At 36.8% G+C, this 23,301-nt stretch overlaps 1 protein-coding gene across 8 annotated transcripts in view; it reads left to right on the top strand.

The window, feature by feature from the left end:
* The window catches only part of KCNT2 (potassium sodium-activated channel subfamily T member 2), a 436,001-nt gene that overhangs the window by 234,981 nt on the left and 177,719 nt on the right, over window positions 1-23,301 (top strand). For all 8 annotated transcript variants that reach the window (XM_070767900.1, XM_070767905.1, XM_070767902.1 and 5 more), the window contains exon 13: window positions 17,233-17,341. In XM_070767900.1, coding sequence (XP_070624001.1) covers window positions 17,233-17,341 — 109 coding nt within the window. The remainder of the gene's footprint in view (window positions 1-17,232; window positions 17,342-23,301) is intronic.

Consider the following 23,301-nt stretch of genomic DNA (forward strand, 5'->3'; position numbering starts at 1 on the left):
GTGCTTAGTCACCCAGTCGTGTCTGATTCTTTGGGACCCCATGGAATGTAGCCTGCCAGACTCCTTTGTTCATGAGATTCTCTAGGCAAGAATACTGGAGTGGGTAGCCACTCCTTTCTCCAGGGCATCTTCCTGACCCAGGGATCAACTCCTGCATTGAACGCAGAATTTTTACCACCTGAGCCATCAGGGAAGTCAGGAAGAAAGCACTCAGCCCAAGGATGGAGAATCAGAATGCTTCAGACTTAGCAATTAATACCAGAAGCCAGAAGACAATGGGGCAAGGCTTTCAAAATTCTGAGGGGAAAATATGTTTCCAGATGGAATTCTCTATCCTGGCAAAACTTCAGATAGATAGAAATATATTTATAGATGTTAAAGGTTTTCAAAATTGCACAGTTGTCAGGAAGCTGTTGGGAGCTGTGTTTTACTCCAACTAGGGAGTGAGTGCAGAGAGGGCAATGGCACCCCACTCCAGTACTCTTGACTGGAAAATCCCAAGGATGGAGGAGCCTGGTAGGCTGCAGTCCATGGGGTTGCTAAGACTCGGGCATGACTGAGCGACTTCACTTTCACTTTTCACTTTCATGCATTGGAGAAGGAAATGGCGACCTACTCCAGTGTTCTTGCCTGGAGAATCCCAGGGACAGAGGAGCCTAGTGGACTGCCATCTATGGGGTCGAACAGAGTCGGACATGACTGAAGTGACTTAGCAGCAGCAGCAGGGAGTGAGTGAGGATAAAAACAGCTCAGGGGAGGAATGGGAATTCCCATGGTATGGTCAAAGCAGATCCTAGGATAACAGCTGAGCAGAAGACTCTCAAGTGTGAGAAGGGAGGTTTGCTGATAGAAAAAGATGAAATCAGCGTACCCCAATGTAGTTGAAGATTAGGACAGCAAGTTTCCCCTTCTGGGCAGAAAACAAATAAAGATAAAGTGGGTGAAATTATTACAATTGTGATAAAAACTATAAAACCACATATTCACCAAACAAATCTAAAGTATAATTATCTTAAAAGCTGGATTGATGCTTGTAATAAATTTCTGAAAATCAATAAGGTAAACTGAACTGTAGCTATAAAATAAGACACATTACATACAGAAGAATAAACAATTTCGATAGAAGACAACTGGACAACTGTTTAAGACTGCTTTAAAAAGTTGTCTGTGCTATTTCATTTCCCGTAAAAATATCTCACTAAAGGAAAGGCATAATAAAAATATTTTTATACAACTAAAACCTACAAACAATAGACCTCCATTTTTTTTAAGTTCTTCAATGAAAAGAAATGATGTCTTTTGAGAACTTAGATTTATATATAATAAGAAATAAAGACAGCAAAAATGGTAAATATGTACATAAATATAAATGACTTTAATTTTTTTAATATAATTTATTCTTTAAAGCAAAAATCAAAGCAAATCACTTGTAACAAACACAGAAGTGGAAAGAAAGAAAGAAAGTAAAGTCACTCAGTCATGTCCAACTCTTTGCGACTCCATGGATATAACCCACCAGGCTCTGTGTCCATGGAATTGTCCAGGCAAGAATACTGGAGTGGGTTGCCATTTCCTTCTCCAATTAGAAGTGAAGTGGATAGCAATAATATGACAAAGATTGAAAGGAATAGTGGAAATATACTAACATAAGATTCTTGTGCTTTGAATATTATTTGAATGAAGAGTTTGATAGAGATTAATATTATAAAACTTAGAATGACCATAGATAAGGATAAAATAGAAGACAGAGTGATATACTAAAAATATTTACTTAATCCAAAAAGGTAAAAAAAAGAACAAAGATCAAATGAGACAAATAGAAAACAGTGCTATAGTAAATTTAAACCAAAGCATATTAGTAACTGTAAATTATGAATGGACTAGACTCACCACTGAATGGCAGGGATCTTCATATTGAAGAAGTAAAAGGAATACCAAAGGAAGTATTGTCACAGCAATTACACTCAAAATGGAAATGTATGATTATTAACAGATTAAAAATAGGAGGATAAAAAGATATACTGTGTGCACAGCTAGTCATACAAAAGCTGGAATTGCTATGTAAGACAGATGAAGAAGACCTCAAGGGCAGGAACTTTTAACAGAGGTAAAGAGAAATATTTTATATTTATTAGAGAATCAGTGAATGAAGAAGACACAACACTGCTAAGTGTGTATGCACCTTAAAATGAAATCTCAAAACTTATCAAGTATGAAATAATAGAGCTGGAAGGAAGCATAAAAAAGGACAGTTATTGTTACACATTTCAATATTCCTCTCTCAGTAATTAGTAGAACTAATAGAAAGAAAATCATTCAGCTTGTAAAAACTTGAGCTCATTTAAATCAAGCAGATCTAATCAACATACATAGCATTACACTCAACTGCAGAATATGTATTCCTTTCAGGTGCATATAGAACACTCAGAGATGGATCATAGGCTGGATCACAAAAGAAATGTCAAGACAGATAATTGGATTTAAAAAAAAAATTACAGAATATGTTCTCTGATCAATAATTCAGTTCAGTTGCTTACTTACGTCCAACTCTTGCAACCCCATGGACTGCAGCATGTCAGGCCTCCCTGTAAATGTGAGTAAACTCTGGAGTTTACTCAAACTCATGTCCATTGAGTCAGTAATGCCATCCAACCATCTCATCCTCTGTCATCCCCTTCTCCTGCCTTCAGTCTTTCCTAGCATCAGGGTCTTTTCCAGTGAGTCAGTTCTTTACATCAGGTGACCAAAGGATTGAAGTTTCAGCTTCATCAGTCCGTCCAATGAATATTCAGGACTGATTTCCTTTAGGATGGACTGGTTGGATCTCCCTGCAGTCCAAAGGACTCTCAAGAGTCTTCTCCAATACCACAGTTCAAAAGCATCAATTCTTCGGTGCTCAGCTTTCTCTGTTGTCCAACTCTCACATCCATACATGACTACTGGAAAAACCAAAGCTTTGACTAGACGGACCTTTGTTGGCAAAATAGTGTCTCTGCTGTTTAATATACTGTCTAGGTTGGCCATAGCTTTTCTTCCAAGGAGTAAGCATCTTTTAATTTCATGACTGTAGTCACCATCTGCAGTGATTTTGGAGCTCAAGAAAATAAAGTCTCTCACTGTTTCCATGGTCTCCCCATCTATTTGCCATGAAGTGATGGGACCAGATGTCACGATCTTAGTTTTCTGAATGTTGAGCTTTAAACCAATTTTTTCACTCTTCTCTTTCACTTTCATCAAGAGGCTCCTTAGTTCTTCTTTGCTTTCTGCCATCAGAGTAGTGTCATCTGCATATCTGAGGTTATTGATATTTCTCCTGGCAATCTTGATTCCAGCTTGTTCTTTATCCAGCCCAACATTTCGCATGATGTACTCTGCATATAAGTTAAATAAGCAGGGTGACAATATACAGACTTGACGTACTCCTTTCCCGATTTGGAACCAGTCCATTGTTCCATGTTCAGTATTAACTGTTGCTTCTTGACCTGCATGCAGATTTCTCAGGAGGCAGGTCAGGTGGTCTGGTATTACCATCTCTTTCAGAATTTTCCACAATTTGTTGTGATCCACACAGTCAAAGGCTTTAGCATAATCAATAAAGCAGAAGTAGATGTTTTTCTGGAACTCTCTTACTTTTTCTATGATGCTGGCAATTTGACCTCTGGTTTCTCTGCCTTTTCTAAATCCTACTAGAACATCTGGAAGTTCATGGTTCATGTACTATTGAAGCCTGCCTTGTAGAATTTTCAGCATTACTTTGCTAGTGTGTGAGATGAGTGCAGTTATGCAGTAGTTTGAGCACTCTTTGGCATTGTTTTTCTTTGGAATTGGAATGAAAACTGACGTTTTCCAGTCCTGTGGCCACTGCTGAGTTTTCCAAATTTGCTGACATATGAAGTGAGTACTTTCACAGCATCATCTTTTAGGATTTGTAATAGCTCAACTGGAATTCCATCACCTCCACTAGCTTTGTTCATAGCGATGTTTCCTAAGGCCCACTTAACTTCACTTTCCAGGATGTCTGGCCCTAAGTGAGTGATCACACCGTCATGATTATCTGGGTCATTAAGATCTTTTTTGTATAATTCTTCTGTGTATTCTTGCCACCTCTTCTCTTCATAGCAGAACTTAACTAGAAAACAATAAGAAACGTTGACAGAGAATACCCACACATATGAAAATTAAATGATACATTTCTAAATAACCCATGGGTAAAATATGAAATAACAAAGAGAATTAGAAAAATTTTAATTAGAACTGTGATGAAAAATGCAACAATGAACTTCACTGGTGGTTCAGGTGTTAAGACTTTGTAGTTCCACTGCAGAGCACTGTGGTTTGATTCCTACTCCAGAAACTACGATCCCACATGTTGGGTGGCATGGCCAAAAAATGGAAAAAACTTTAAAAATTTGACCTCTTTAAAAATGCAACATTTCAAAATTTGTAGGATGCAGCTCAAGTAGTGCATAAAGAGAGATTCATACCTTTACCTTCTTTTATTACAATAGAAGTATAAATTTGAATATCAAAGAGGAAGTGGATTCAGCAATTACAGTCTTTAAAAGTGGTTTTTCTAAGTGGGAGCTGAGAAATATAGCAGGAACTTTGGGTAATGTCTGACTGAGGAAAGTTTTCTCTGTTTAAGTGGGAAAATTTGTTTTCAGGTTTTTTTATTATTGAAGTATATTTGAATTACAATGTTGTGTTAATTACTGTTAAACAGCAAAATGATTCAGTTATATATATATATATATATATATAATGACTCAGTGGTAAAGAATCTGCCTGCCAATGCGGATGACCCAGATTTGATCCCTGGGTCAGGAAGATCCCCTGGAGGAGGAAATGACAACACCCTCCAGTATTCTTGCCTGGCAAATCCCATGGATAGAGGTGTCTGGTGGGCTACAGTCTGTGGGGTTGCAAAGAATTGGGCACAATTGAACATCTAAACAGCATGCACACACACGCACACACACACACACACATATATATATTCTGTTTAGTATTATTTTCCATTATAATTTGTCACAGGATTTTGAACATAGTTCCCTGTGCTATAGAGTAGGACCTTGTTCTTCATCTGTCTTAGCAGTTTATACCTGCTAACCCCAAAGTCCCAATCCAATGCTCTCTCACTCAGTCCCTCACCCCTCTCCCCCTTGACAACCAATCTGTTCTCCTGGTCCCTGAGTCTGTTTCAGTCATGTCCCAGTCTTTGTGAACACATGGACTGTAGCCCGCCAGACTCCTCTGTCCATGGAATTCTCTAGGCAATAATACTAGAGTGGGTTGCCATACCCTCCTCCAGGAGATCTTCTAACCCAGGGATCAAACCTGTATCTCCTGCATTGCAGGTGAATTCTTTACTGTTGAGTCTGAGCCACCATGCAAGCCCTTAAGCTTTCAATTGAAAAAAAAAAAAAGATTTGTAAGGTGTAGAAAATATATTTTAAAAATCATTGATTAAATGCTGAGATATCTCTCAGGAATTTAAAAATAAAAAAGGATTAGGAAATTATTAACAAAAATTATGTGTGTCTTAAAAATAAAATTGGTTCATGAAACAGAGAAAAAAAGTTTCAGGCACTTGAATTTTGAACATCTTGTTCACTCTATCAGTAGATGTGCTCTTAATTTAAACATCTGTTCAAAGCTAAGTGTTTCTCTGAGTCATTATAATGCAGAAAGCATAATTAATTTAGCTTCTGGATAGTCTTTCTTTTAAGGCTTCCCTGGTGGCTCATCTGCCCGAAATGCAGGTGACCTGGTTTTGATCCCTGAGTTGGGAAGATCCCCTGGAGAAGGAAAGGGAAACCCACTCCAGAATTTTTGCCTGGAGAATCCCGTGGACAGAGGAGCCTGGTGGGCTACAGTCCATGGGATCACAAAGAGTTGGACATGACTGAGTGACTAAGTTTCATTTTTGCTTTAACCTTTCTTTGCTGTGGTGAAAGAATTTGATTTGCTTAGCTGAACTAGGCATGTGAATTTTTACTTATTCTGAAAAAACTTATAGTGTTTGCTTTGCTCTTTTAGCTTTATTGTTTTTTTTTTTTGACAGTATTGATTTTTAGACTTATTAAAAATAAAAGGGAAAAAGAACTACATTATAATCCTCTCATTGATTCAGTTCAGTTCAGTCGTTCAGTCATGTCCAGCTCTTTGTGACAGCACACCAGGACTCCCTGTACATCACTAACCAACTCCCAGAATCTAACAAAACCCATGTCCATTGAGTCAGTGATGCCATCCAACCATCTCATCCTCTGTTGTCCCCTTCTCCTCCTGCCCTCAATCTTTCCCAGCATCAGGGTCTTTTCAAATGAGTCAGTTCTTCACATCAGGTGGCCAAAGTATTGGAGTTTCAGCTTCAACATGAGTCCTATCAATGAACACCCAGGACTGATCTCCTTTAGGATGGACTGGTTGGATCTCCTTGCAGTCCAAGGGACTCTCAAGAGTCTTTCCAACACTACAGCTCAAAAGCATCAATTCTTCAGAGCTCAGCTTTCTTTATAATGTAGTTCTCATATCCATACCTGACTACTGGAAAAACCATAGCCTTGACTAGGTGGACCTTTGTTGGCAAAATAATGTTTCTGCTTTTTAATATGTTGTCTAGGTTGGCCATAACTTTTCTTCCAAGAGTAAGCATCTTTTAATTTCATGGCTGAAGTCACCCTCTGCAGTGATTTTGGAGCCCCCAAAATAAAGTCTGTCACTGTTTCTATTGTTTCCTCACTATTTGCCAGGAAGTGATGGGACCAGATGCCATGATGTTAGTTTTCTTAGTTTTCTTGTTGATTAGCCATCACTAAATATCATTTACAGATTAGAGACCTCTTACATACATTTATGCATACATGTGATATATTTCTCACAACAATCCTGCAAGGAGGTTCTTACTAGCTTCAATTTGTCAATTAATAAACCAAGGCTCAGGTTAGCTATTTTATCTAAACTTCTTAAGAGTATAGGGTTAGTAGTTCACAGACTTATGTTTATACCCTGCTCAGTGTCAAAGAAAAATTGTACTAGAGAGAGTTGAACATGCAAGGAAGACTACTAAAGCCTGGGGGAGAGATTGAATTCAACTCCTCTGAATCAAAAGACTGGAGGAGTTTGATGTACTGGGTTGGGGAGCTTGGTCAGTGTGATTAGGTCATCATTTGCTAACTGTTCTGTATGAAAGTTAGGCTCCCTTCTGCCCACAGAGACTGGAGATGGGGAAAATTTCACCTTTGATGATCACATTTCAAAGAGATAGCCCCCAGGTCCTTGAGAAAGACTTTTCTCTGTTGTAAAACTGCTAAGAGGCCAGGGAGAATATTTACATCTCGAAGGGACAGACAAAGAATATATAATTGAAATTTTTCAAAAGTAAATACTCTAAGAAAAGAGAGGTCAGGGGTCTACAGTTTTGAAGAAACCTGTCAGAAAGTCAAGCATGGGGGAAACTTTAAGGTCATCTTGGTCATCCAACTCCAGAGACCTGAGTTTTTGTAACTAAAAAAGAATTAATCTGAGAGCACACTATTAGATTCTTCCTAAATGTGAAAGGTATTTTTTTTTCTGATTATTACATGCATTTTGGAATATTTGAAATCTTAGAATCGAATGCAAATAATCATTGAGCACTCAGTAATTTCCCTGTATGACCCTTTCAGACAATATGAAAAAAGAGCTGAAATAAAATATTTGGGATTTCAGGGGAAGAAAAATAATTTTCCTCTAAAATTCTACCCTCTGTGACTGAGAACACCTGTAATGAAAGACAGCTTAACACGAGCAAAACAAACAGAAATTTAATAGCATGTGTACCTCTTGTCCACATGGAAGATACCTAGGAAAACTGAGTAAACCCACCCCTGCACCCCCAAATGCCCAAGTCACCACCTCAAATATTGTCTTCAGCTAGAAACAAAAGAAAGGGGTTGGTAGAAGGAAGGCTAATTCTGGGTAGTTATCCAGAAAAGTACAATAAGCTTATTATGCAGATTTAAGTCTGGTGCCTTCTCTACTGATCAAGTTTCTTGTGATTTGTAATCTTCCTTCTTGGTACAAAGAGAAAGATATCCTTACAAATGAAGATTTCCCTTTTGAATATAAATTTCCCTTACAAAAGGATGAATTGTACTCTGATTTCAGAACTCCTCCTGTATCTGCTTTTTCTCCAAAATAATCAGCTCAAAATAATCCTTATGCTAAAAAGGCATATTTTGGGTAGCATATTCTGCTACTGTTCACAATTTAAGTTTTTTTTTTTTTTAAGTTTGTTTTGTTTTAAGCAGATTCATTTGGGACAGTAAAACACTTTAGCACTTTATCATTCAATTATTTTATTCCCTAGTTATATTCTTTAGAGGGTTTTTTCAGTTTTATTTTGCTGTTTATTCAATCCAGAGGTTAACCTGTTTTCAAAATTATCTGTCTTACCAATTTATAAAATCATAGAATTCTAAGCTATGACTATTAAACTTGCTAAGACTCCTGGGGTTCACTAGTATAATTTGTATTTTAGTCTCACCAGAAATACCTTTTGGCAAATTCTTGACAAATTCTTCACTGGACTTCAGTTATGTAGTTTCAAGAGAGCCTATCCTTTTTGTGAATCACATTCATTATTATTCACTTGACATTTGTCAATGATTTTTATGAAATTTTGAGACATATGGACATAACTGTTTAAAATGAATAAATAGATGAGAGACACTCAAGAGGATTACAGTCTCTAGTTGGATTTGGTGTTAAGGGGTGTGTGCTTAGTCATTCAGTTGTGTCCGACTCTTTGCAGTCCCATGGTCTATAGCCCATCAGGTTCCTCTGGGGATTCTCCAGGCAAGAATACTGGAGTGGTTTGCCACTTCCTACTCCAGGGGATTTTCCTGACTCTGGAAGTGAACCTGCATATCTTACGTCTCCTGCATTGCCGGCAAATTCTTTACCACTAGCACCGCCTGTGATTTCCCCAGAACTTGGGAGAGGACTTAAATAATGAAAAGGTTTCATTTAAGGGATGTAGTGGGAGAAGGCAATGGTACCCCACTCCAGTACTCTTGCCTGGAAAATCCCATGGACGGAGGAGCCTGGTACGCTGCAGTCCATGGGGTCACTGGGAGTCAGACACGACTGAGCGACTTCACTTTCACTTTTCACTTTCATGCATTGGAGAAGGAAATGGCAACCCACTCCAGTGTTCTTGCCTGGAGAATCCCAGGGACAGGGGAGCCTGGTGGGCTGCCATCTATGGGGTCGCACAGAGTCGGACGTGACTGAAGCGACTTAGCAGCAGCAGCAGCAGCAGCAAAGGATGTAGTGCTAAGTCGCTTCAGTCATGTCTGACTCTGTGCAACCCTATGGACAGCAGCCCACCAGGCTCCTCTGACCACAGGATTCTCTAGGCAAGGATACTGGAGTGGGTTGCCATTTCCTTCTCCATAAGGGATATAGGGCTTTGGCTAAATGACTGGCACTCATACCAACAAGCACTAGAAAACAATATAGAATTTCAGCTCTGAGAAGAACAGTTCCAAATAGATTCTGTCTCTCTAAGTAAAGAGAAAGTAAGCATGTGAATTGACTCCAGTTACCTTGTTGCTCAGTCCCCAGGTTTCCAGTAACATTCTTATAACGTTGTATCTAGAATTTCTCACAGGCAGTCAGGTTTTTGCCAGTACTTGTCTGTGAGAATTAGTATACTCTCAGAAATCCAAAGTAGGATTACAGTTCCTGAGAAGTCATTGTCAAGATCAGGGGAGTACAAATAACCTTAAAACTGGAATCCAGGACAATGTTTTGGTCCATCAAAAAACAAAATACAACCAAGCACATTTGAAGATTTAATTGGCTTTGATAGGTGATTCATGAATCAGAAAGCATCAATCTAGCAACTAGAAGCGGAGAAAGCAATGGCACCCCACTCCAGTACTCTTGCCTGGAAAATCCCATGGACGGAGGGGCCTGGTGGGCTGCAGTCCATGGGGTCGCTGGGAGTCGGACACGACTGAGCGACTTCACTTTATTTTTTCACTTTCATTCATTGGAGAAGGAAATGGCAACCCACTCCAGTGTTCTTGCCTGGAGAATCCCAGGGATGGGGGAGCCTGGTGGGCTGCCGTCTATGCAGTCGCACAGAGTCGGACACGACTGAAGCGACTTAGCAGCAGCAGCAGCAGCAGCAACTAGAAGGGAGCTCTGATGCGTGATAGAAAAAATGAAGGAATTTATAGAAAGGGGAGTGGATCCAGAAACTCATTAGCAAAGGAAAGAGAGGAATATTTTGATCTAGAAGCAAAGATCTTACCTTGCAGATTACCTCCTCTTCCTGTGGGGGTAGGAGCAGGGCCCAAGAGATGTCTTACCTCATTGCTGCTGACCAGGAAATCCCAAACTGTTTGATTAAGATTACACTTCTGGTGAAGGTCATAAGTGCTGTCTGGTTAGGTATTAAATCTAGGGTTGGCGTGATGGGCTTTAGCACATCACCAAGTGATACCATCTTGAGCCTGTGGTTTTCCTCTTTAATGGGCCCCACACATAATGTAAAACTTTTCTGTTTAAAAATGGCAGGAAGATAAAATTATACTAACAGTCCTCTGAGTTTTGATACCAAGGTCCAGAATGCTAAGCTGAGGCTCCTTTAATAAATCTTTTCTCTGATGCAGATTATTTTTGAAGACTGAGTTATTGCTGAGCCTATGCTATGCTATGCTAAGTCATTTCAGTCGTGTCCGACTCTGTGTGACCCCATAGATGGTAGCCTACCAGGCTCCCCCATCCCTGGGATTCTCCAGGCAAGAACACTGGAGTGGGTTGCCATTTCCTTCTCCAATGCATGAAAGTGAAAAGTGAAAGTGAAGTCACTCAGTCGTGTCCAACTCTTAGCGACCCCATGGACTGCAGCGTACCAGGCTCCTCCGTCCAGGGGATTTTCCAGGCAAGAGTACTGGAGTGGGGTGCCATTGTCTTCTCCGGCTGAACCTATAGGTATTTGATTAAAACACAGTGGCTTGATCATTTGCTTTCTAGTAACCTGTTAGTCTAAAAGGGCAGCAACATATTTTAAGTTTATTGTATCTTAGGGGTTTTGGTTATATGTTTTGTTTTCAACTATTTTATTTTAGAGGACTTCCCTGGTGGTAAAGAATCTTCTTGCCAATGTAGGAGACATGGGTTTTCTCCTTGGGTCAGAAAGATCCCCTGGAGAAGGAAATGGCAACCCACTCCAGTATTCTTGCCTGGAAAATCCGTTGGACAGAGGAGCTTGACGGGCTCCCGTCCATGGGGTTGCAAAAGAGTGACGTGACTTAGCACTAAAAACACCACCATTTTATTGAAGAACATTCTGAATTACTTTTGTATGTATAATAAGTGTATATCAAATTTGAACCCTGCTTCTCTAAAGGTATCAGTTGCAAGTAATTTCAATGAAATTTCGTAGTTTCCTTGTTGTTTAGTCGCTCAATTGTATTTGACTCTTTTGAGAGCCTATGGAATATAGCCCGACAGGCTTCTCTGTCCATGGGATTTCCCAAGCAAGAATACTGGAGTGGGTTGCCATTTCCTTAATTCAGTCATAAAGTCTAACTAATGGTAGATAATATATGTTATAGATACTTTGTGTTGTAATTGAATTTCATCTCTTACATTATAGAAACCTATATATGTAGTCCAATCTTACAGTTTATAAGACAAAACAAGATGGGCCATTTTACTCAGGTGCTTTTAAGTTTAATGTAATGCAGTCTTTACTTTGTTTTCTGTGCATTTGTAATTCTAAATGCAAGAATTACTTTTAGCAAGATTTTTTTTATAAACTAACACATTCTAGTGTTTCTAGGAAAGATTTGTTCTCCAATTTGCTGCAAAACTTTTTACTCTCTCGAATAAATGTTTTGTCTTTATTCAGTCACCTATAAATATTTATTTACAAATATTATTTTAAGTTTCATGACTTCCTTTTGTGTCATCTTAAATAATGTCCAATCGGTAAATTAGCAAAGCATACTTAAAACAGTAAAAAAAAAAAGTCTATCATTTTCTAAGTGCTACAAATATATTTTCTTAGATTTTATTATTGGAAAAGTCCTTTATATCACCTTTTTGAAGGATTTTTCTCTATACATAAAATTCTGGTTTCACAGTTTGTTATTTCCTCCTCATTCTAAACTTTAGCTTGTTATTTCCTTGTCACCTGATTTCCATAATTTTGATGAGAATCTTTGGTCTTATGACTGTTTTTCTTTGGCTGCTTCCAAGATAGTATCTGTATCTTTGGTTTTCAACAGTTTGACTGCAGTGTTCTTAGGTGTGGTTATCATTTTGTTTACATAGTTTGGGATTTGCTGCATTCCTTAAATTCTAACTTTGTGTCTCATAGAATTGAGCCATTTCTGACCATTATTTCTTCAGATAATTTTCTGCTCTAATTTATCTTTTATTTCTTCCCTGGGAATCCAATTACATTACTTAAGATGTTTTCACATTTGTTCCCAAAGTCCCTGAACTCTGTTCCTTTTCCTGTTTCTTTTTTCTTTGTTTTTCAAATTGGATAAATGCTACTGATCTGTGGTCATGTTCATTGACTCTTTCCTCTCAACTTTCATCTATTTCATGATCCATCCAGTGAATATTTTTCAGATATTTTAGTTTTCTATCTAACTTTTTAAATATTTTCTATTACTCTACTGATTTTCTTTTCTGATTATTAGAAGCATTATTTTCCTTCACCTCACTGATTACAAGAGCTGCTTTAATCTTTGTCAGATCATCTTTACATTGATCATCTATATGCTAGCAGCTCTTGGATGTTGTTTTTTTCCCATGAAAATACGTCACATTTTTCTGCCACTTCACATACTCAGTAATTTTGTACTGTATTCTGTTTATCATGCTATGGGGTGAAGCCTTGGATTCTCTTGTACTCCTCTAACAATATTGATATTCTTGTTCTAGCAAGAAGTTAATTTGATTCAACTCAAAAGGCAAACTCGCTGTTGGCAGTGATTCAAATCTTAGTTCAGATTGCCTTTATTCTGCCCCATGCATACGCCGTTCAGGTGTCAGCAAACGTGTAAATTTATACACACATTTTTTAGTTTCTTTTCTCTGTCTCATCTGGGATTTCCCAGTCAGCCAGAGCAATGTTGAACCACATACCTTGGCACACTATGAACTGGTCAAGTTGATTCATGAAATTAACTACCACACCACTTTCGGCTCATTGTTACCTTTTGGAAGGCACACATTGCTCACCTAAAGAATTCTGGTTTTCTATTCATTAACTTTCATGCGACTTAAAGTTACAAACCATTGATTACAGTTTATTCTTTCTGCACAGATAGTCCCTCAACTCTACTTGTATTTTTAATCTTCTGTTTCCCTAATAGTAGTGTCAAATAAAACTTGCTGTGATGATGAAAATCCTCTGTATTCTATATCTCCACTATTCTAGCATAAATTGAATTTGTTGTATGTTGCTTTGAATTCTTGACATGTAGCTAGTGTAATAAAGGAATTTAATTATTAATTTTAATTAATTTTACTAAATTTTAAGTTTAAAGAGACACATGTGGCTAGTGGCTATTACACAGACAGTGCTACACTTATTATGTGCCTGTCCTCTTTGAAAACAATATATATTCAAGTCTTCTGCCCCTTTTTTATTCAGCTTGTTTGGTTTTTGATGTTGGATTGTATGGACTGTTTATAGGTTTTGGCTATCAACCTTCCTGGTCATATAATTTGCAAATACTTTCTCCCGTTCTGTAGTTTATCTTTTTATTTTGCCAATGGTTTCCTTTGCTGTGCAAAAGCTTTTAAGTTTAGGTCCCATTTGTTTGTTTTTGCTTTTATTTCATTCACTTTAGGAAATAGATCCAAAACAATTACTACAATTTATTGTCAAAGAATGTTTTGCCTATGTTTTTGTTCAGGAGTGTTATAGTTGCTGGTCTTCCATTTAGGTCTTAATCCATTTTGAGCTTATTTTTGTGTTTAGTGGTAGAGAATGTTCCAATTTCATTCTTTCAAATGTAACTATCCAGTTTTCCCAGCACTACTTGTTGAAGAGACTGTCTTTTATCTTTTGTATATATTTTCCCCCTTTGATGTCTATTAATTGACCATATGTATGTGAGTTTATCTCTTGGATCTCTATTCTGTTCCATTGATCTATGAGTCTGTTTTTGTGCCAGTACTGTACTGGTTTGATTACTCTAGTTTGTAGTATAATCTGAAGACAGAGAGTGTGATTCCTCCAGTTTTGTTTTTCTTTCTCAAGATAGTCTTGAATATTTGGGATCATTTGTATTCATGCAAATTTTAAAGTTATTTATTCTAGCTTTGTTAAAAATGCCATTGGTATTTTGATAGGGGTTGCACTAAATCTATAGATTGCCTTGGAGATTACAGTCATTTTAATAATATTAATTCTTCCAATCTGAGAATACAATATATCTTTTCATCTGTATGGTTTACACTTTCTTTCATCAGCATCGTGTAGTTTTCAGAGTACAAGTCTTTTACCTTCTTAGGGAGGTTTATTCCTAGATATTTTATTCCTTTTGATGTGATGATAAATGAGATTATTTCCTTAATTTGTTTTTCTGATATTTTGTTATTAGTGTATAGGAAAGCAACAGATTTCTGTATATTCATTTTGTATCCTGAAACATTATTAGATTCATTGATGAGCTAGAGTCATTTTCTGGTGGCATCTTTAGGATTTTCTATGTAGAGTATCAGGTTATTTGCAAACAGTAAGTTTTGCCACTTTATTTCCAATTTGGTTTCTTTTATTTTGTTTTCTTGTCTTATTTCTTTGGCTAGAGAGTATGCAGATAGCCAACAGCAGCATGAAAAGTTATTCAATAACACTGATCATCAGGGAAATGCAAATCAAAATCACAATGACATATCACCCACACCTGTCAGAATGGCTATTATCAAAAAGAATATAAATAATAATTGTTGGCGAGGATGTGAAAAAAAATGGAATCCTTGTACATTGTTGGTGGGAATGTAAATTGGTGCAGCCACTGTCAAAAACAGTATGAAATTTTCTCAAAAAACTAAAAATAGAACTACCATATGACCTAGCAGTTCCACTCCTGGGTATATATCTGAAAGAAACAAAAACACTAATTGAAGATTACACCTGCATCCCACTTTTCATAAAAGCATTATTTATAATTGCCAGGATATAGAGCACCCAAGTATCTAACAACAAATGAAAAGATAAAGAAGATGTGGTATATATATATATACACACACACATAATGAAAAGATGAAAATTTGTCATAAAAAGAATGAAAATTTACCTTTTGCAACAACATAGATGGACTTGGAGGGTGTTTTACTCAGTAAATAAGTCAAACAAAGACAAATACTTTATGATATCATTATATATGGAATCTAAATAATACAACAGGCTAGTGAATATAACAAAAAAAGAATAATATTTATTGAGAATAAGGTAGGGTTACCAGTAGGGAAAGGCAGTGAAGGAGGGGCAATTTCAGGGTAGGGTTAAGTGGTACAAGCTATTAGGTATAAAATAAGCTACAAGGATATATGTACAACACAGGCAATATAGTCAATGTCTCATAATAACTACAGATGAGATACAAATCTTTAAAAATTGTGACTCACTATATTTTACACTTGTAACTTACATAATGTTGTATATCAACTATACTTTAGTAAAAAAGTAAATAAATAGAATGTAGCTAACATTAGAGAATTTTTCTAATACAGTCATCCCTTTGTATCTGAGGGTTCTGCATCCTTGGATTCAACTAAGTTTGGATCAAAATATTTGAAAAAGAAATTCCAGAAATTTTCAAAAAGCAAAATTTGAATTTACTGGCTGGCAGCAACTATTAACATCGTATTTACATTGTACTAAATATTATAAGTAATCTAGAGATGATTCACAGTATTTGGGAGGTGGTGCATAGGTTATATGCAAATTGTTGTTCAGTGACCTAACTTGTATCTAACTCTTTGTGATCCCATGAATTGCAGCATGTCAGGCTTCCCTGTCCTTCACTACCTCCCAGAGTGTTCTCAAACTCATGTCCATTGAGTCAGTGATGCTGTCTAACCAACTCATCCTCAGTTGCCCTCTTCTCCTGCCTTCAATATTCCCAGCAAGGTCTTTTGCGATAAGTCAGCTCTTCGCATCAGGCAGCCAAAGTATTGGCGCTTCAGCATCAGTCCTTCTAATGAATATTCAGGGTTGATTTCCTTTAAGAAATACTGTACCATTTTATATGAAGAATTTGAGCATCCTCATATTTTGTTATGCATAGAGAGTCCTGGAAACCGAAGGACAGTTGTAATTTGCTTTGATTTATTCAATTAAATCAAACTGATTTATTCAGTTAAATCAGTTATGGGGTGATACTATATGTAAGATTTCATGGTAAGCATGATATTCACTTCCTTTCTCAATCTTAGCATTTCTTAAAAAAAAACAACAAAAACTTTTCTGTTACTTTTTTAATATCTGAAAGTTATTGATTTCTTCCAATACACACAAAGTCAAAATTCTTTTATCTTTACTGCCATATAAAAAGTAAACTAATGTGTTCTCACAAATGGTCTCTGCAGTCATTGCCCTTTTACAATCTATGTTAAAATTATTTTACATCCATCTTTTTCCCATGGAAACTATTATTACAAACTCAATTTTGCCACATTTCTGAAGGTTTCTACCCCTTAATTATTTTCTGGGAAAATTATTTTTATGCTTGTCAAAGACATTCCTCTTAATCTCTGCTAATTTCTAAGTGTTGACAATTAGTACTAATTGAATTATGTGTTGTTGATCTCTTTTATAGAAATTGGGCTTCTCTCATAACTCAGTTGGTAAAGAATCTGCCTGCAGTGCAGGAGACCCAGTTTCAATTCCTGGGTCTGGAAGATATCCTGGAGAAGGAAATTGCAACCCATTTCAGTACTCTTGCCTGGAAAATCCCATAGACAGGGGAGCCTGGTGGGCTACAATTCATGGGATCACAAGAATCAGACATGACTTAGTGACTAAACCACCACCATAAAATAGCAAGTTATCTTATCTTTAATAGTAAGAACTCTCAATGAATGATTTCATATGCTTAGTTTTAAACTGTAGATGTGACCATTTCACACACTGATTGACAAATTTTACTTAATATTATAATACTTTCAGTTCATCTCATGATATTTTGGGTTTTATCATTTCAGGATCACCAAACAATTTTAAGAGCATGGGCTGTAAAAGATTTTGCTCCAAATTGCCCTTTGTATGTCCAGATCTTAAAGCCTGAAAATAAATTCCATATCAAATTTGCTGGTAAGTTTGACCTCAAATGAGATCCTTTAAACCTTTCCTTAAATTCTTATTGTCATTGTAAGAGTTATGCTTCTGAAGTTAGTGGTAGTTTATTATACCCATGTTTCTGTAGAACAGGATTTATTTTTATCATCTACTTGTTATAAGAGAATTAATTCACTTTAAAATGTAAATCTTTGTGTTAAGTCCTTACTTTTTTATATAACTTGGTGATTTTGGTAACTGAACTTGCTGAACACCCTAGTAAGCTTAATTAGATTAGCTCTGATAGTTGAGTATGAAATATAGACACAAGTTTCAAATGTTATATATATATGTAGATAGATAACACTTTGCTATATGTTATTTTATATACATATAAACTTACTATAGAATAGAATAATATAATGTATTCAGATAATTTAAATAGATTTAATTTGAGGGTAGATATTGAAAACAATTCAAGAAAAAGATACATGTGAATTTTTCATACAAGTGCTGCTTTTAAAATAATTATCCACATGAGATTATACTTTAAACTATTAGAATATTGAACAATAAAATGGTACTGTATCATTTCCTAAGTGCTTCTGGAGGAACTAATTTTGATCCAGAGATAATTTATGTACTTTTTTTTTCTTCAAATATAAGAAACTTTTTAAAAAAAATAAAATTTAACCTTAATGGTCTGAAACGTCAAAAGTCTTTAAAAACTAAATCATTTTAAGTATGTATTTGCAAAATGTATTTCCTTCAGAAGATTCACACATCTTACAATGCTTATCTATTAGTATATGATATTTAAATGAAATTTTATAAACACTGGGCTTCCTTGGTGGCTCAGATGGTAAAGAATCTGCCTGAAATGCAGGAGACCTAGGTTCAATAGCTGGGTCAGGAAGATCCCCCTGGAGAATGGGATGGCTGTCCACTTCACTATTCTTGCCTTGAGAATTCCATGGATCATGGAGCTTGGCTGGCCACAGTCCATGGAATTGCAAACAGTCAGACACAACTGAGTGACTAACACTTATAAACACTAAGAAGTTTTAAAGTAGTGATATTGTAAAGTAATTAACCTCTAATTAAAATAAGTAAATTTATATTTAAAAAATAAATTAAAAAAGTAGTGATAAGAGTACTATAAAATTATTGCTATTCAATTTGTTCTGAGTCATCTTTTAGTCTTCCTACTAATGACATCATTTTTTTCTAAAGAAGTATGGGAAATAAAGCAATGACTCTCAACTTTGGTGGCATTTTCAGTTCAGTTCAGTTCAGTCGCTCAGTTGTGTCTGACTCTTTGCAATCCCATGAATTGCAGCATGCCCGGCCTCCCTGTCCATCACCAACTCCAGGAGCTCACTCAAACTCATGTCCATCAAGTCAGTGATGCCATCCAACTATCTCATCCTCTGTCGTCCCCTTCTCCTCCTGCCCCCAATCCCTCCCAGCATCAAGGTCTTTTCCAATGACTCAGCTCTTCTCATGAGGTGGCCAAAGTATTGGAGTTTCAGCTTTAGCATTAGTCCTTCCAAAGAACACCCAGGACTGATCTCCTTTAGAATGGACTGATTGAATCTCCTTGCAGTCTAAGGGACTCTCAAGAGTCTTCTCCAACACCACAGTTCAACAATTAAAATAAATAAATTTAAATTAAAAAAAAAAAAGCATCAATTCTTTGACACTCAGCTTTCTTCACAATCCAACTCTTACATCCATATATGACCACTGGAAAAACCATAGCCTTGACTAGACGGACCTTTGTTGGCAAAGTAATGTCTCTGCTTTTCAATATGCTATCTAGGTTGGTTCTAACTTTCCTTCCAAGGAGTAAGCATCTTTTAATTTCAAGGCTGCAATCACCATCTGCAGTGATTTTGGAGCCCCCCAAAATAAAGTCTGACACTGTTTCCACTGTTTCCCCATCTATTTCCCATGAACTGATGGGACCAGATGCCATGATCTTTGTTTTCTGAATGTTGAGCTTTAAGCCAAGTTTTTCTCTCCACTTTCACTTTCATCAAGAGGCTTTTTAGTTCCTCTTCACTTTCTGCCATAAGGGTGGTGTCATCTGCATATCTGAGGTTACTGATATTTCTGCCGGCAATCTTAATTCCAACTTGTGTTTCTTCCAGCCCAGCATTTTTCATGATGTATTCTGTATATATTTTAAATAAGCAGGGTGACAATATACTGCCTTGACATACTCCTTTTCCTATTTGGAACTAATCTACTTTTCCATGTCCAGTTCTAACTGTTGCTTCCTGGGCTGCATACAGATTTCTCAAGAGGCAGGTCAGGTGGTCTGGTATTCCTATCTCTTTCAGAATTTTCCACAGTTTATTGTGATTCACACAGTCAAAGGCTTTGGCATAGTCAATAAAGCAAAAATAGATGTTTTTCTGGAACTCTCTTCCTTTTTCCATGATCCAGCGGATGTTAGCAATTTGGTCTCTGATGGCATTTTAAAATATGTTTTAAAGAATATTTTTAAAGGACTAATGAGAGATTCTGAGCATGTAAATGATTTTGGATGGTGCCAGGGCTTCTTTAAACTTGTTTCCTAAATCAAAAATTAAAAACAACAGGCAGTGGGCCCACACTGGAGCTGAAGTTCCCAGGGGTGGGCAGGGCAAACAGACCAGAGGGGGAGGCCTGAGCAGGGAAGACGAGGAAGATGAGGAGGTCTGCTGGAGGACAAGGGTGCACCCCGGGCCTCTTGCCAGAGTAGCCCCAGTGGTGGGAGCCAGACAGTCGGCCCAGCTGAGAGGGAGGATCACCAGGCAGTGAACGGCAGAGGAGGAGGCGCTCATAGCTGGGAGCAGAGCAGAGATTTGGAACTTCAGACATCACATTTCTTACCTCATGATGGAAAGTGTGTAAATTAAATGTTAGGAGGAAACCAGGCTGTAAAAATTTAATCCAGTCAGTGTACCTCCAACCCTACAGCTGAATTCATCCTTGTCAGAGATCAAGCCCTGAGCCTTTGGAGTAGGAGCACTGACTCCAGGACCCTACACTACCAGAGAACTGACCCTAGGGAGTATCAAATACTAAGAACTCACACAAAAGAAACCACTTGAATACAAGGCCCAATATCACCCCACCACCAGTAGCACCCTGTGCAGGAAACCTCATCTAAACAACAAACAAAACAAAAATACAAACCCAATCATCAGCAGACAGGATTACCACCTCACTCAGCCTTGCCCATCAGAGGAAAAACAAACAAACAAAAAAACTCAGCACAAATCTCTCCCTATGCAAAGCTTACACAAACCACTGGGACCAACCTTAGGAGGGCAGAAAACAAAAAGAAGAAAGAATTCAGCCTTGAAGCTTGGGAAAAGGAGACCTCAAACACAATACACTAAAATAATAATAATAATAAAAAGGCAGAGAAATACTACACAAATGAAGAACAAACTAGAAACACAGAAGTCCAAATAAATGAAGAGGAAATAGGTACACTACCTAAAAAAAATTCAGAATAATGATAGTAAAGATGATCAAAAACCTTGAAAACAGAATGGAGAAAATGCAAGAATCAATTAACAAAGACCTAGAAGGATTAAAGAATAAACATACAGAGACAAACAACACAATTACTGAAATTAAAAACACTCTAAAAGGAATAAATAGCAGAGTATCTGAAGCAGAAGAATAAATCAGTGATCTGGAAGATGTAGTGGTGGAATTAACTTCTGAAGAGCAGAATAAAGAAAAAAAGAAAAGAACTGAGCATAGTCTCAGAGACCTTTAGGACCAAATCAAACACACCAACATTTGAATTATAGGGGTCTCAGAAGAAGAGAAAAGAAAGGGTATGAGAAAATTTTTGAAGAGATTATAGTTGAAAATTTCCCCAACATGGAAAAGGAAATAGTCAATCAAGTACAGGAGGTGCAAAGAGTCCCATACAGGATAAATCCAAGGAGAAATGCCAAGACACATACTAATCAAACTAAGAAAGACTAAGCACAAAGAAAGAATATTAAAAACAGCAAGGGAGAAGCAACAAGTAACATACAAGGGAAACCCCATATGTTTAATAGCTGATCTTTCAGCAGAAACTCTGAAGGCCAGAAGGGAATGGCAGGATATATTTAAAGTACTGAAAGGGAAAAATCTACAACCAAGATTACTATACCCAGCAAGGATTTAATTTACAATTGATGGAGAAGTAAAAAGTTTTTCAGACAAACAAAAGTCAAGAGAATTCAGTACCACCAAACCAGGTTTACACAAATGTTAAAAGGACTTTGTAGCCAAGAAATATGAGTAGAAAAAGATCTACAAAATCAATCCCAAACAATTAAGAAAATGGCAATAGGAACATATATATCAATAATTACTTTAAATGTAAGTGGATTAAATGCTCCAACCAAAAAACACAGCCTGGCTGAATGGATACAAAAGCACGTCCCATATATATGCTGTCTACAAGAAACCCACTTCAGACCTAAACACACATATGGACTGAAAATGAGAGGATGGAAAAATATATTCCTTGCAAGCTGGAAGCAAAAGAGAGCTGGAGTACCAATCCTCGTGTCAGAAAAAATAGACCTTAAAATAAAGAAGATAGGGGAGAACACTACATAACGATAAAGGGATCAATCCAAGAAGAAGACATAACAATTGTAAATATCTATGCACCCAACACAGGAGCACCTCAATACATAAAGACAAACAGTAACAGACATCAAAGGAGAAATTGACAGAAACACAATATTAGTAGGAGACTTTAACACCCCACTCACATCAATGAACAGATCATCAAAACAGAAAATTAATAAGGAAATGCAAGTCTTAAAAGATACATTAGATGAGATGGATCTCATTGATATCTTCAGTATCTTCAATCCAAATGCAGAAGAATACACCTTCTTCTCAAATGCACATGAAACATTCTCCAGGATAGACCACATCTTGGGTCACAAGTCAAACCTCAGTAAATTTAAGAAAATAGAGATTGTATCAAGCATCTTCTCTGACCACAATGATATGAGACTAGACATCAATTACAAGGAAAAAAAAAAAAAAAACTGTAAGAAACAGAAACATATGGAGATTAAGCCAGCATGTTTCTAAATAATCAACAGGTTACTGAAAAAATCAAACAGTAAATGAAAAAATTTCTAGAAACAAATGACAATGAAAATACAACTCAAAACCTATGGAATGCAGCAAAAGCAGTTCTAAGAAGGAAGCTTGTAGCAATACAATCCTACCTCATGAAACAAGAAAAACATTAAACAGACATCTAAAACAACTGGAAAAAGAACAACAAAAAAAAAAAGTAGAAGGAAAGAAATCATAAATATCTGAGCAGAAATAAATGAAAAAGAAATGAAAGAAACAAAGGTAAAGATTAATAAAACTAAAGGCTGGTTTTTTGAGAAGATAAACAAAATTGGCAAATCTTTAGCCAGACTCATCAAGAAAAAAAGAGAGTAGAACCAAATCAACAAAATTAAAAGTGAAAAAGGAGAGGTTACAACAGACAATGTAGAAATACAAAGGATTATAAGAGACTATTATGAACAAGTATATGGCAATAAAATGGATAACCTGGAATAAATGGAGAGATTCTTAGTAAAGTTCAATCTTTCAAGACTGAACCAGAAAGAAATAGAAATTATGAACAACTGAATTACAAGCACTGGAATTGAAGCTGTGAAAAAAAATCTCCCCCAAAACAAAAGCCGAGGACCCCATGGCTTCACAGGAGAATTCTATCAAACATTTAGAGAAGAACTAAGCCCTGTCCTTCTAAAACTCTTTCAAAAAATTGCAGAGGAAGGAACACTTACAAACTCATTCTACAAGACCACCATCACCCTGATACCAAAACCAGGCAATGACAACGCAAAAAAAAGAAAACTACAGCTCAATATCACTGAGGAACATAGATGCAAAAATCCTCAGCCATATTTTGGCAAACAGAATTCAGCAACACATCAAAAAGCTCATAC

The sequence above is a fragment of the Bos indicus genome, chromosome 16 (assembly GCF_029378745.1).
Source record: "Bos indicus isolate NIAB-ARS_2022 breed Sahiwal x Tharparkar chromosome 16, NIAB-ARS_B.indTharparkar_mat_pri_1.0, whole genome shotgun sequence".
NCBI lineage: Eukaryota > Metazoa > Chordata > Mammalia > Artiodactyla > Bovidae > Bos > Bos indicus.